At 43.0% G+C, this 13,964-nt stretch overlaps 1 protein-coding gene across 5 annotated transcripts in view; it reads left to right on the top strand.

Moving 5' to 3' along the window:
- JMJD1C (jumonji domain containing 1C) overlaps positions 1 to 13,964 on the top strand; it is a 157,389-nt gene that overhangs the window by 119,965 nt on the left and 23,460 nt on the right. For 4 of the 5 annotated variants that reach the window (XM_069864050.1, XM_069864048.1, XM_069864051.1 and 1 more), the window contains 6 exons: positions 4,550 to 4,674; positions 5,911 to 6,054; positions 6,176 to 6,368; positions 6,456 to 8,128; positions 11,222 to 11,394; positions 11,724 to 13,921. In XM_069864050.1, coding sequence (XP_069720151.1) covers positions 4,550 to 4,674; positions 5,911 to 6,054; positions 6,176 to 6,368; positions 6,456 to 8,128; positions 11,222 to 11,394; positions 11,724 to 13,921 — 4,506 coding nt within the window. The remainder of the gene's footprint in view (positions 1 to 4,549; positions 4,675 to 5,910; positions 6,055 to 6,175; positions 6,369 to 6,455; positions 8,129 to 11,221; positions 11,395 to 11,723; positions 13,922 to 13,964) is intronic. The other variant, XM_069864052.1, reaches the window with a different exon arrangement.

The raw sequence follows: 13,964 nt of genomic DNA, 5'->3' as shown, positions 1-13,964 counted from the left end.
TTGTTTGAAGTCTTAGTTGATTGCAGCAAAAGCTGAATGTCATTAACCTGAACATAGATATTTTGTAAAGTTTGTTGTGAAAATAAGTGTGTATGAATGGCAACCACACTGGTTTCAGCATGTTTAAAAATGTTCTGTGCTCTGTTAGTGTTACTATTATGTGTGATGCCTTCTCAGATATCTGTCTGTGCTTGTAGTTCTTCACAGCTCTGTCACGGATGTAGAATACGTTCAGATCCCCACCCCCTCACCCCTGATTGAGAAGAGCCTTTCGTATCAGTTACAAGTTTGTAACTTGATTCTAATGTTGAAAGGTTGCAGCAAATGCATACATCATTTTTAAACCGTAGATACAAGTTACATGAAAACTAGGGTGAAATAGAATAAATTATTTTGGCTCAATATTGCTGATGAAAAAAAAAAATCATATATTTCAAGTATGTTCTTAAACTTTCTGCAGAACTGAGGCAGCTCTACAGAGGCATTTCTAGCAAAGCGAGGCAGGAGCCAACCTCTGTTAGTCTGGGTTAAAATCCCCAGGCAATCAGGAAAGCAATTTCAGGACAAAAATGCTTAAGCAGTCATTTTGTAAATGAAGACTGGGAGGGGACCAGTAAATAACCTGGTATTTTAAGCATGGTGCTGAGGTTTGCTTGCTGTCTGGTTTCTCTGCTAAAACTAGGATTAGAAGACCAAAGGAATATGGTAAGTATAATATTGAGGTTACAGTAAGAAACTTTTGTCTTTCCTTCTCTGGAGTTGCTCATTTGTCTAGATATGATTATTCCTAAGGATCACAGAGAAAGGATGCTGGACAAAACTATGCGGAATTGTGTAGGTAGTAAGTTGGTGTGTCTCTGTTAGTCACTTTAGATTTTATCTTCATACCCTCTGATAAAACATGAGTTAATAGTCTGTTGATGAAATTTGCAGCCCAAACTGGATTGAGAGGTGATATGAAATCAAATTAGTTCTGTATGAAAAGGAAACTAAATTTGAGCTTGCTTATTATATTTCATTAGAGTAACAATAATAAGACAATTATAAAAGCCTCTGTGAACACTGGTGCAGAATCAGTACTTGAGCAAAGCCTCAGCAACGTTGAAATACCTTTAAGGAAACTATCAGCTCTTCATCCACACAACTCATTTGCATCCCATCATTCCAGGAACTGGATTTCTGTCTTATTTATAAATATGTAATTTTAAGTAATTTCTCAGACAGGTGTTTAGATGCTTAAAATGCCTAGATGAGCAGTGTTTTAGATGATGAGGTAAATCTAATCCAAAAGCCCTTGCAGACTGGCTCTCCTCGTTGAAGGAGAAGCTGCAGTTCAAATCTACTTGCTCACCTGATGTGAGAGACGCTTTCTTGGGTAGTGATGTGCCATCCACCACAAGGGCCTTTGCGATGCCACCACCTCTGCCCCGTGGGGTGGGGGTCAGCCAGCAGGGACTCCTGGGAGTCCTAGAATCTGCTACTGGTCACAGAGACTTTGCATTTGGCCCAGACCTTTCCGTGGCTTAAGGGCAGCCCTCCGGCTGTGGTAGCTGCTCTAATCTAGTCATGTTATCCTTCCTTTCTCCTCTCTGACCTTTTCTGGTTTTCTTCACCTTCTCCGTTATTACCGTTTTCCTGTTCCCTGCAATTTAAGCAACATTTTCTGTTCTACCTTGTGTAGACACATCTACTAAAGTTGTTACCATATTCTCTCACTTCATCCTATGCGGCATTGTTAGGATCCAGCCTTTTCCTTGTTCTTTATGATGCTGAAGCTGTCATCTCATATCTCAGTATTTCTGCTTTGACTTATCACCATTAAAATGTTGTTTATCTGAAGAAAGAGGAGAGTCGAGGAAAAAGCCTATTAAAATCGGGTTCCAAATGTTTAAAAAGAAACATGCCAATTCTAGGAGGGGGAATTTTAGTCAAAAGCAGGCTTATTATTTACAAGAATGAGAACAAAGAAAAAAAATTGGCCATTGTGACTTTTTCTTTGGGCTGCAGTCACAGCGTGCTTTTTGATTGTAGGTTTGGCAGGAAAGCAGTTTATTCCTTGTTTTAAAAAAAAACAAAACACCACAAACCCCTCCCACACTTGGCCAAGTTGAATGCTTTGGGGACAAATAAAACCAGTTCAAGGAACATAGTGAAGTGTCTTTTGATTTTTAACAATTAAAATATTTGGATTTTTGTCTTCCTATTAGATTTATTATCACTACAATCTTTGAGGCTGCGTGTGTAATAATGCTCTTGAAACACTAAGTGTGCTTCAGCCCTGAAGATATTTCCTGATAGTGGTGTGCACAGGCTGTTTGAACAATGTGTAGCTGAGCGCGATTCAGCCAGGGACTGAAGACAAAGCCAGGCTTTTCCTGTAATGGCTGCTTGTGGCTGGGCTGGAGCTCAGCTGGCCTGTGTTGCATGACCAGAGTTTAATCCTTCTCCTTCCTGACATCCCAGCAGCGTGTAAGAAAAAAATCCCAATGTTTTCAAAGGTAGATGAAGTTTCTCTTAAAAATAGGTAGGGTAACAGCTGGGGTGAAGAGCAGACAGATTAGAACAAGGAGTAAGAGGAAAGAAATTGGCACTGGGTCAGTGCAGAATAGTGTAAGAAAAGCTGGAAGCTGGTGGAGAAGGGATGATGGAGCTTGTAAGCTGAGAAGACTGGGAAAGGACTTGGAAACCAGTGACCTGTAATCGTAAATGCTAAAATGAGGCAAGAAGCAGGGCTGTGGAGGGGGGAGACTGGTACTGGTTATGCAAACGACTGAAAGTCATTGTGCAGAGAGGAGGAGCTGGGATAGGAAAGTAGGAATGATGAAATTTGCAGAGACAGACAAAATTGTACTGAGACTGTCTGAAGAAGGCCGAGGTTTGGGACAGCCGTGAAAAGTATGAGACATGTTGGGTTGGGTCAGTCAGCCAGAAGTGTGGGAGCTGAGCTGGAGGCGTTTAGCGGGGCATATGGAGTAAGGGTTGGAGAGAAGCCATCAGGAAATGTGTCCCCACGGGAACCCCGTCTGGTCCGAGACCAGGAATGTGAGACATAAGCTTCTAGATCCTTCCTCTTTTTCTGCCCGTATGTATCAGTGATCAGCACTGCCCATGCTCGTGCCCTTCTGACCCTTGTCCAGTGCAGCTGGAAATGTGCTCTGTGAGTCTCACAGATACAGTTGTGCAGTGAGTGATATGGCTATGAGTAAAAAAAAGGTACCATTGCATGCTGGTTTTGTTTCCCGGCTATTTTAAAGCCTAGATAATCACATGCAAAAGGTATTTCAAAAGGCCCGGCTCAGGTTCCAGAGCACTAAGACCCTAAGACCACTTGGAAATGTCTAAATTATTATTGCTTTTGCACTTCCCTTGGTCTCTTAAATGTTGACATTAGAAACAGTCATTATCACACACTTTCTCATGTAGTGAGCATAATGGACCCCGTTGTGTGAATACGAGTATTTTAGGAGGGAAAGCTGTGACCTCCAAAGTCCCTGGCCTTTTTTTCTGCAGATGTTTAAGCTTACTCAGTGTACTGTGCAGGGACTGGAAAAAAAGAAAGAGGGGAATTCTGGCCTTGCCTGTGTGGTTGAGCAACTAGGTGCCCTTCAGTCATTTAGGTTAGGCTGTTACTCACTGGTTTTACTTCCGTTCCTGTCTGCTCGACCAGGGGTTTGGTTGCGGAAGTAGTGAAACCCACACAATTGGAACTGAAATCAATGGCAGGGTTGCTTGGTCACACAAAATGCAATGTAAACACTAAGTGTGATGAGACTTAGGGTCCTGATGATAAAATGAAATGCTGAACTGTTCAATCTGAATTTCTAAGTCTGGAAATGAACTATAAAGTAAGTACTGTATCGTACTGTATCATACTCTGTCCACATCTCCATGGGCTCTTGGAGGTGAATTAAAGTGATCTTTGCAAAGGCACAACACGAAGGGTTTCTTTGCAGTTGAAAAATATAAAACCAGGAGCTCACATCTTCATAGCACATGTGGTTTTGAGTGTTCTGTGTGGCCATAGCAGGGGCGGGATCCCTCAGCTGCCTTTCCAATTGCTGTAATGGAGAGGAACTCTGTGGTCACTTATGGGAAAGACTTGGCAGATGCAGAGCCTAACTGCCAACATGTAAATCTTTTCACCAGCAAAGCATCTGGGCATGTGACTAGCCTGTTAAATAGCTTCGGTATAACCTGCTTCTGCCACTTTCTAGCCTTTCAGATTGCTTTTCTGTGGTTGCTGTTTGTAGGCAGGAATTTTCCCAGCGTTTGTCATCGTGATTGCAGATGTAGTTAGATAAGGAAATTGTATGTTGAAAACGTTAGCAGAATTAACCTTAAAGATTGCTTAAATGTACCATTTGCATTTCAAAATGTCTTCCTTAATAAAAGCAAAATCCAAAGGCGGTGTTGTGCCAGAATTGCCCATAGTGTGCTCTTTGTGCCATGTGGACTCTCTTTGCTGTGAAGCTTAAAAAACATGGAAAGCCTAGTTGTACTTTTTTTTCTTAATTTCTCAATGGCTTTTTCATTTCTTCCCCTTCCAAAGGTCCGTACTCCTTAAATGGTTATAGGGTGAGAGTGTACAGACAGGATTCTGCCACCCAGTGGTTTACTGGTATCATTACTCATCATGATCTCTTCACCCGCACTATGGTTGTTATGAATGACCAGGTGAGTTTGCTGTGCTGTACTCGGAAAACAAGCTTCAAGTAAACTACACGTTGGGAATCTTTACAGTCGTTTTGTAGCGCTCTGCAATAGATGGAGTTGTTCAGATCCAGTGAGGCGAGTCTGTTACTGTGCTGAAACCACAGCCTGACTTCGCCTTGGACTAGCAGTCAAAACCATCTTGAAGCTGAACGTTTGTCTAATATGATTAATACCAGTCCTACGGTTTTGCTTTTCTTCTGCTGTCGCTATTTGACTAGTGAAGTCTTTGAAGTGAAGCAATCCGGTTTTAGGAACTGGTCTTCCCTGTCAGCTCTTGAGAATTTCTTTTTTCAACGCTGAGATCTTTTAGCACTGCAGCAGCAATTACTACTTCCAAGAATTTGAAATACCCACTTTCCACAATTTATTGAATTAAGCATTTACTGCAGTCCTAATTCACGTTTGCTGTGGTGGGTTTCACTTGTATTTCTGAAGTTGATGTTACAAAAAGAATTAATACTGGTATTTTTAGTGGCAGTAATGAATTCTGTTTCAGGAGACCAGAGTGATGTACTCAACATTAATATAGTGAGTGACCCATCTGCCTTGAAATGTCTGACAAAGTCATGTGTGGCAGTAAAACTTTAAGACTAGTCTAATGCTTAAATACATTTTTTCCCTTGATTTGCTCTAATTAATACTCCTGAGTGCTATTTTTTTTCACTTTGTGACATGCTGATTAAAGATCTGCTTAGCTCACTGGCAATGCTCCATCAGTTTTAGAGTTGTTTTCTCCAATCGTTTTGGTTCCTTTCTTTTAGCAGTTTTGCTTCTGTTGAAAGCAATTCTGTGTTGTACTCATGCAGAATGTTTTATATTAAATAAATCTTATTAAATACTTGTATCTCGTAATCGCAACTCGAGGGTTACTCTGTGAAGAGCTCCATGTCTTTTAATTTCAAATTTGCAAGTCAGCAACAAGGGAGAAGGAAGTGGTGGTGAGCTACTTTTTCTTTTTAAAAAAGAAGTTATTCTGACAGTGATAATGTAAAGACACGTCTGCTTTGGGTTTACTCTATTCACAGCCTTTGTTCAGAGTCTCACGTCAGTTCTGCTTGTCAGGATTAAGTAGGCTTTTCTGTGATTAGTCTTCAGCTCACAAAATAGACTGTTGAGCACTGATACAGAAAATACAGATTGAGCAGTGTCTGCACATTTGCTGATTAATTATTATTTTTTCTGTTTTTAATAAACTAGGTGTTAGAACCTCAGAATGTTGATCCTTCTATGGTTCAGATGACCTTTCTAGATGATGTTGTTCACTCTTTGTTGAAAGGTGAAAATATTGGCATCACTTCACGCCGACGGTCTCGTTCCAACCAGAACAGCAACACAGTCCACGTAGATACATTTATCTTTTTACCTAAGTATTTTTGTATATTGTGGATGTTAAAAATACTTGTTTAAAGTTGCTAATTAAAATTACATTCAAGTCCATTAATTGCAAAATTATTTTTTTTAGGGTCATTATACGCGTGCGCAAGCAAATAGTCCCAGACCAGCAATGAATTCCCAAACTGCAGCACCGAAGCAGAATTCTCACCAACACCAGCAGCAGCGGAATACTCGGCCAAATAAGAGGAAGGGCTCTGATAGCAGCATGCCTGATGAAGAGAAGATGAAAGAAGAAAGATACGATTATATAGGTCGAGGAGGTAAAACAAGTTATTGGAAAGGGAAGGAGAGCCGCTTAAAACGTTGTTAGACTGCAAATGTGATAGATGTGTTTTTGTGTTTTACAGAAAACCCCAAAACCAAAAATAAACACTTCCTTAGTAAAAGAAGAAAACCTGAAGAGGATGAAAAAAAATTAAATATGAAGAGACTGCGGACAGACAATATCTCGGACTACTCTGAGAGCAGTGACTCTGAAATTTCAAATAAAAGGTTAACAGATTCGTCTTCGGAGCAAAATTCAGAAAACGAGTTAAAAAGCAAGAACACTTCAAAGGTAAATGGAGAAGAAGGAAAATCCCAAACTGTTGAGGGAGTAGAACAGACACTAACAGATAGGCCATCTCCATGGGATGAAATACAGGAGGATAAGAAACACGAAGAGACAGAAAGACTGAAATCGTCTGTCTTAGATCAGCAGGAAAAATCTTCTCTTCACGCAGCAGAGCAGCCAACACCTTATGAGCAGAACGCCAAGGATCCGCATGTTCAAGAGTGCAATGCAGAAAAACATACTGCGGAGTTAAAAAATGAGCAGTTTGTACCCAGACCACCTACTCCGAAATGTGTTGTTGACATCACTAATGAAAACAGCTCTGAAAAGGAGAGCCAGGATAACGCTGCAAGTACCTTTGGTTTGCAAACGGTTCAGAAAACAGAGTCTCACAGCAGTGATTTAAAACAGCAGTTTGCAAATGCAAATTTCCTTGAAGCAAGAAAACAAGAAGCTGATCAAAGTTGGGGTAGCAGTGTTGTTAACAAAACAGATTTGATACAACCTGGGGTTGTAAAAGCATTATCAGTAAATGAACATTTAAATCCTGAAAAGGAAAAAGTGCAGTATGGCTCGTTTATGTCTTCATTAAATGTAGCTTCTCTAGCAGAAGAGAGTAAACTGCATAAACAAAGTCCAGCCCCTGATTCTGTGAAGTCAAAACCTAGTGCTTCAGTTGATCATCCTAAAACAAAGTCACCTGATGTTAAGCCTAAATTCACCCAATCTTCTGATACTGTGAAGTCTAAGGTTAGTTCCCAAAACAGCCATGCTACTGGATTAACAAGGTCAGCCAATAAAACTGATCATGATTTGCCTAGGTCTAGTTTTCATCCAGTTCCAGCTAGAGTTAGTGCTCTAGAAGCTACTAAAAGTCCTCTTATCATTGACAAGAATGAACATTTCACGGTGTACAGGGATCCCACACTGATTGGACAAGAAACAGGAACTAATCACATTTCACCTTATTTGCATCAGCATAATTATCCTCTGCATTCCTCATCCCACCGAACCTGTTTAAATCCAAACGCTCATCATCCTGCATTAACTGGTTCATCCCATCTGCTCTCTGGGTCTTCAGCTCAGGCCCCTTTGTCTGCTATTAACACTCACCCCCTTAGTACCGCCCCTCACCACTCTGTTCATCACCCCCATCTACTTCCTGCAGTGTTACCCGGAGTGCCTGCTGCCTCCTTGCTGGGTGGCCACCCACGACTAGAGACTGCTCATGCTAGCAGCTTAAGCCATTTGGCATTAGCACACCAGCAGCAGCAACAGATGTTACAACACCAGTCTCCACATCTTCTTGGACAAGCTCATCCTTCTGCTTCCTATAATCAGCTAGGGCTTTATCCAATTATTTGGCAGTATCCAAATGGAACACATGCTTACTCAGGACTTGGTCTGCCCTCCTCCAAGTGGGTCCACCCAGAAACTCCTGTTAACGCAGAGGCTTCCTTGAGAAGGGTAAGTTATGCTTGTTTCTTAATGACATGTTTAGCTGGGGCTGGTGTCTCCCACTGGTAGTTTTCTAGGTATGGACTCGCTAGTTTGTGTTTCACCAAGTGTGCGGGGAGGGTGAGTTTTTTGAATAGACATAGAACTAACTAGGAGTGGAAATCCAGTAGGAACCGCTGTAGGGAGCTCTTCCAGACTTGGATTTTCTTTGTATTTTGAAGTAAGACAAAACGTTTGGTTTTAGTTCATGACCAGGTGAGGTTAACCAGCTGGTTTGGGACCTTGAGTCCACTGGCTGAATGGTTGTTACCTCAAACTATGGAAACCATTAGGTAAGTTAAATACTAGAGGAGGTAGGACAGTTGTCTTCATAACAGAATTTAAGATATGCTAGCTAAGTAATGAAAAAGGCTGAGACAGGAGGAGTGGGAAGTTTTGAAGAGAAATGATCTAGCATTCATAAGTCTTTCTTGCACTGTACACCCTTTTCTCTTGTCTTTACACCTATCTGTGTACCCTCTCTTGGCATATCTATCTTTTTCCTTCTGTTCCTGTTGACACACATCCCTGCCTTCCCATCTGGTTCCTCCTCCTCACTATTCAAGTCAGGGTGATTCCTCTGTCTCTGCTGTATGTAACCACTGAAGCTTCAGAAGAAATGGTTTGTATTTTTCAGCCTAGCGCCCGGTGCGGCGATGGCGTTTGGCAGGCAGACACGGCAATTATAGGAAAAGTTTTCTTAGTTCCTGTGTGCTTGGGATACAGCGTGCTCAGTGCAGGCACCTTAGAGGAACAGTGTAAGATGAAGCATGTGTAGTGCAGACAGATGCTTTGGGGAGCTTCGCTGCCAGCTTCAATCAGACCTCCACTGAGCATGTGCAGAGGGATTTTTTTTTAGAGGCTTACAACTTGGCCTAATTTGGGCAGACTTTCACAGGGACGACACGAGGCCTGACGCTGACAGTGGTCCCTCCGTCGAATCGTAAGCCTTTGCGTCAAAGCTTGGGCTTTCTGAATGATTATAGAGACTTTTTTTTTTTCATTATGGGGAAAGCTATTCTTCCTCAGCCTCATTCTTGAGGGAAGCCAAACCATTGTGGCTAAGTCTTTCCCAAACAGTCGGTTTGAGTTGGCCTTGTAACGTGCATCAGTTTGATCTAAAATGTGATAAAGTCAAAGGCAGCAGAGAAAAAAAAGCCTCAGAGAAAACCATAGGTGGATTTATCTGTTCATGTTGCTGCCTGCTGTGCCCCATGCTGAAGTCCATGGTGAAGAACTTACGATAGACTCTGTTTTCACTTTGGCTGCCTGAAATATGCAGCCCTGCATACCGAGGCACGTAGCTTTTTAATTATGTTGATATGTGGCAGTTGTCTTGTGGTGACTTGTCTTCTGGCTTTTGCACTGGAGGCCTTTTTAAAATGCGTATTAGAAACCCAGAATGGGCGTTTCCACACTCAGTTTGCGTGGATGCCACAATCTCAGAAATGGATCTGTGTTTCAGCTGTAACAGCAGCTGCAGCCGCCCTCGGCTCAGGGCTGAGCTGCGTCTGGGAGCTGGAGGAAGCACGTCCCTAAGCCCATCTTTTCATGCCCACATTTTCCTGCCTTCCACCAGTGGCTGTAGCAGCTCCCATCCTTGGGCTGGGCTGGAGATGTTTGCAGGTGGAATCACCAAGCTGTTTGGGCAGCGCTTGGTGCTCAAGCAGATGTTCCCCAGCTCTTCTAGGGAGAAGGTGACGGGCCTTTTTTGCATAATACTTTAATGCAGCTTATAAGCTCGTCGTGGGAACTTGCCACAGCGTGGGAACTCCCGGCCTGGGAAACGTGTGTGCTACAGCTCTTAGCGCAGACCCAAGCGGTTGCTTTAAATATTCAAAAGTATAGAAATCAGAACTTCAAAGTTGTAGTACCTGCACATCTATTCTGTGCTGCGTGTGTCTGTGTCATGAGAGCTCTTGGCTCCCCTTCTGCTGCAGCAGTTCTCGACTGGAAATCGCTACGGGGAGAAGGCAAAGGGTGGATTGTTGAGGAGCGGAGGAGGGGAAGAAGTTCTGGGCAGTGCGAGGAGTTAGGAGTGGAGCAGCATTGAGAGGCTTTGGGGTGTGCATGAGAGCTCACTCTTGTCCCAGTCCCTTCTCGGCTTGTCCCTGGCACTTGGGCGGCGCTTCAGCAGGGTGCTCTACCTTTCCACTCCTGCGCCCGTTTCTTGTAAGCAGGGCTCAGGAGGAGAGAGGGAAAGGGGAGAAAGACAAAGAGCTGCTCTTGGTCTTTTCTGCAGAGTTGTTACACGAGTTTCAGAGAGGATATTGAAATAGAAACTTACCCAAGTAGTCAATTGAAGAACAGATTCATAAATTAAGATTATCGTGGTGTGTTTAAGCAAGGAGGTTGCTATTGCCCACCTTAGGAGTATTTAGGTATTCAGCACAGTTTTGTGCGTACTGTGCATTTGCCATGCTGCACACTATGGCAGGCGTGTACATTTATGATTTTGTTAGTACGGTGCTGCTGACGTTATGCCAAATAAAAATGCCTGGCAAAACAAAGCAGATAAATTAGAATTGCCATACTTGATCATTTGGTTGGTAGGAGGAGAAGAACCAGCCAGGAAAGAGATACTTATATCCCTAATGTTGAGATTTGTTATAAAGCTAAGGAAGGATTTCTCTTCCAGAAATACTAAACTGTATTTATCTTTTGAAAGCAAAACTTACAATTCCTTGAAGAGCTAATGATCTGTTTACTAGGAACTGAAGTTAAGTGCTCTCAGACTACATTGGTTTGCTGATTTTGATGAGCTTGAGATGCCGTTCTAGAATTAAATATTCATGCTCAATACTTGAAAATTGAACAGTTCTACAAATGCCTCTGAAATGTGTGAACTATTTTGTGTGCCACAAGTCCTGGGGAAATACAATCAGATTTTCCAGTTGATCAAAAAGTGACTTAAATTGTTAAAATTCATTTACCGTGTGTGATTTGAAGCTGAAATGCATTACTTCGCTCTGATCATTGGGAAGACTTGATACAGTAACTTTTACGGTCTCATGATTAGTTTGGTATTTGATTTTATTTCTTTGTTTTGGTTGGCGTTAACAGAATACTCCCAGCCCGTGGCTGCACCAGCCCACCCCGGTGACCTCAGCTGACAGCCTTGGTTTACTGAGTCACATTCCTGTACGCCCGTCCAGTGCAGATCCCCTTCGGCCTCTCAAACTGACAACGCATTCCAGCCCACCATTGTCCAAAAGTATCGTAGACCATCACAAAGAGTAAGTTTGTTGCTCAGCTCTGTGTGAGAGGGTGCATTTTGGCAGCTGATATTGTCTTCTAGCTTCCTCTTAGTTTATTTGTAAACGCGGGTTGCTGTGATAGGGAAAAGCTTGTCAGCACGCTGCAAAACGGACTGTGCCCTGTTGAATTGGGATGGTGCTTGAGTTCTTGAGTCTTCTGAAGGCTTTTGAAAGTTGTACCCAGTATAAAGAAAAGTTTATTTTGCGTTAATAGATAACTTAGGTCACAGCACAGGAAGGGAAGGCTTTTGTTTAGCACATTGCGCTACATTCAGACTAACTTGTGTCTGCTTAACCTTTTCAAACAGAGAACTGGAGAGGAAAGCGTTTATTGAACCCTTACGTTCTGTTACAACTGCACCAGTAAAGACGGAGCTAGAGCAAAGCAGAACGCAGGCAGCAAAGGAGAGCCATATGCACAGACATTTTGCAGATCCAATGTTGAACCAGCTGCCAAGGCCACCACAGGAGGCTGGGGAGCGACTGAGCAAATACAAAGAAGAACACAGACGGATACTCCAAGAAAGTATTGAAGTTGCTCCTTTTACAGCTAAAATAAAGGCACTGGAAGGAGAGAGAGAGAACTATTCCAGGGTAGCGTCGTTATCTTCAAGTCCCAAAAGCCATTCAGTAAAATACGACAAAGATTCTGAACGCTCTGCGTCTGAACTGTATAAAATGAAACATTCGGTTCCACAGAGTTTGCCACAGAGTAACTATTTCACCACCTTGTCTAACAGTGTAGTGAATGAACCGCCAAGATCGTACCCATCAAAGGAAGCTTCAAGTGCATATGTTGATAAGCAACCTAATTGTCCTTCAACAGCAGCTAGTCCCCATTACATTTCTTCTCTTTCAAAACCTCCACCTTTAATTAAGCACCAACCAGACAGTGAAGGCTCTGTGAGCAAAATACCCGAGCAGCTTCCCCCGTCAGTGCAGTCTCACTCTGTAAATTCTTTTAGAAGTGACAGCAGGAGCCCTACTCAGTTGTCAGTCTCCTCTTCAAATACACTCCGGAGTATGCCTGCCTTGCATAGAGCCCCTGTGTTTCACCCTCCTGTGCACCAGAACCTGGAGAAGAAGGAAAGCAGCTATAGCAGCCTTTCACCTCCAACTCTAACCCCAGTTCAACCTGTTAATTCTGGTGGTGGCAAAATACAGGAGTTGCAGAAACCACCGACTTTAGTACCTGAGCCTAAGGAAGCTCAGACTGTTTACAAGGGCACTTCCGAACAGAATTTATCAGAAATGTGGAAGTCAAGTAATGCCCCACATAACGAAAAAGTGAATTGGCACGTTGAAAGAACAAGTGGAAAGTCACAGTCTGCTACAGCATCTGTTATTGTGCGTCCTCCTTCTAGCACGAAATACGATAGCGTCCCAGTAATGCAGTCTGCTTCCAAAGATCGAGTTAGCGAGAGATCTTCAGCTGTGACAAATCAAGCAGATTGCCTGAAAACAGCGGAAGCCAGGGAGACTGGAAGAATCATTCTGCCAAATATGAACTCAGACAGTGCTCACACACAGTATGAAAAGAAATTTCCAGCTGTCTCGCAAGGCAGCATTTCTCGTGCTGTCACCCCCACCACAACTATGATCTGCAGCACCAAAATGGATGTCACCGCATCAGCAGCCACGACGACCAGCGTGTCAAGCTGGGGCAGTTCAGAAGTGACTTACTCCTTATCGAACACGGTCTTGGCCTGCGCGCCGCTGGAGTGCAGCGCCTCGAGAGCGGCGAGTCAGACAGTGGCGCAGACCCAGGAATGCAAGGTCAGCGCTCCAGCTCTGGTTACACCCGCCGCTGGCAAGGCCGCCAGCGCTGCTCAGCCCAGCTCGGGATTCTCCACCTCCACCGACTTTGTCCATTTGAAAAAGCACAAGGCAGCGTTGGCTGCAGCTCAGTTTAAAAGTAGTAACACCAGTGAGACCGAGTCCAACTCTGTGAAAAATCAGACATTTTCAACCTCTCTCTCACTAGACAGTGCTATCGTCTCTAATACAATAAACAAAGCGAACTCTGTAGGCACTGGGCAAGTTTCCCAGACGAGTCAGCCAAACTACCACACTAAACTGAAAAAGGCTTGGCTAACAAGGCATTCGGAGGAAGATAAAAACACTAATAAAAAAGAAAATTCAGGGAACAGTGTTTCAGAAATTATTAAGCCATGTACTGTCAATTTAATAGCTTCTACATCAAATGATTTGCAAAATAACCTAGATAGTAAAATCTTGGCAGAAAAGTTTGCGAAGGAAGATAAGCACCCTAGGAGAAAAGCAAAACGAACTTACGAATCTGGTTCTGAAAGCGGAGAGTCTGATGAAAGCGAGAGCAAGTCAGAGCAAAGGACTAAACGGCAGCCCAAGCCAACTTACAAAAAGAAACAAAATGATTTGCAGAAAAAAAAGGGTGATGCAGAGGAAGAAGTAAAACCGAATGGTGTTCTTAGCAGGAGTGCCAAAGAAAAAAGCAAGCTGAAGTTACAGAGCGGCAGCAACAGCAGTGAGTATATTAATCTGTTCTGGAAGAGAGAGACTAATGTGAA

The sequence above is a fragment of the Phaenicophaeus curvirostris genome, chromosome 9, assembly GCF_032191515.1.
Source record: "Phaenicophaeus curvirostris isolate KB17595 chromosome 9, BPBGC_Pcur_1.0, whole genome shotgun sequence".
Taxonomy (NCBI): Eukaryota; Metazoa; Chordata; class Aves; order Cuculiformes; family Cuculidae; genus Phaenicophaeus; species Phaenicophaeus curvirostris.
Note: the sequence above shows the minus strand (reverse complement) of the source record. Positions and strands in the feature narration are given on the sequence as shown.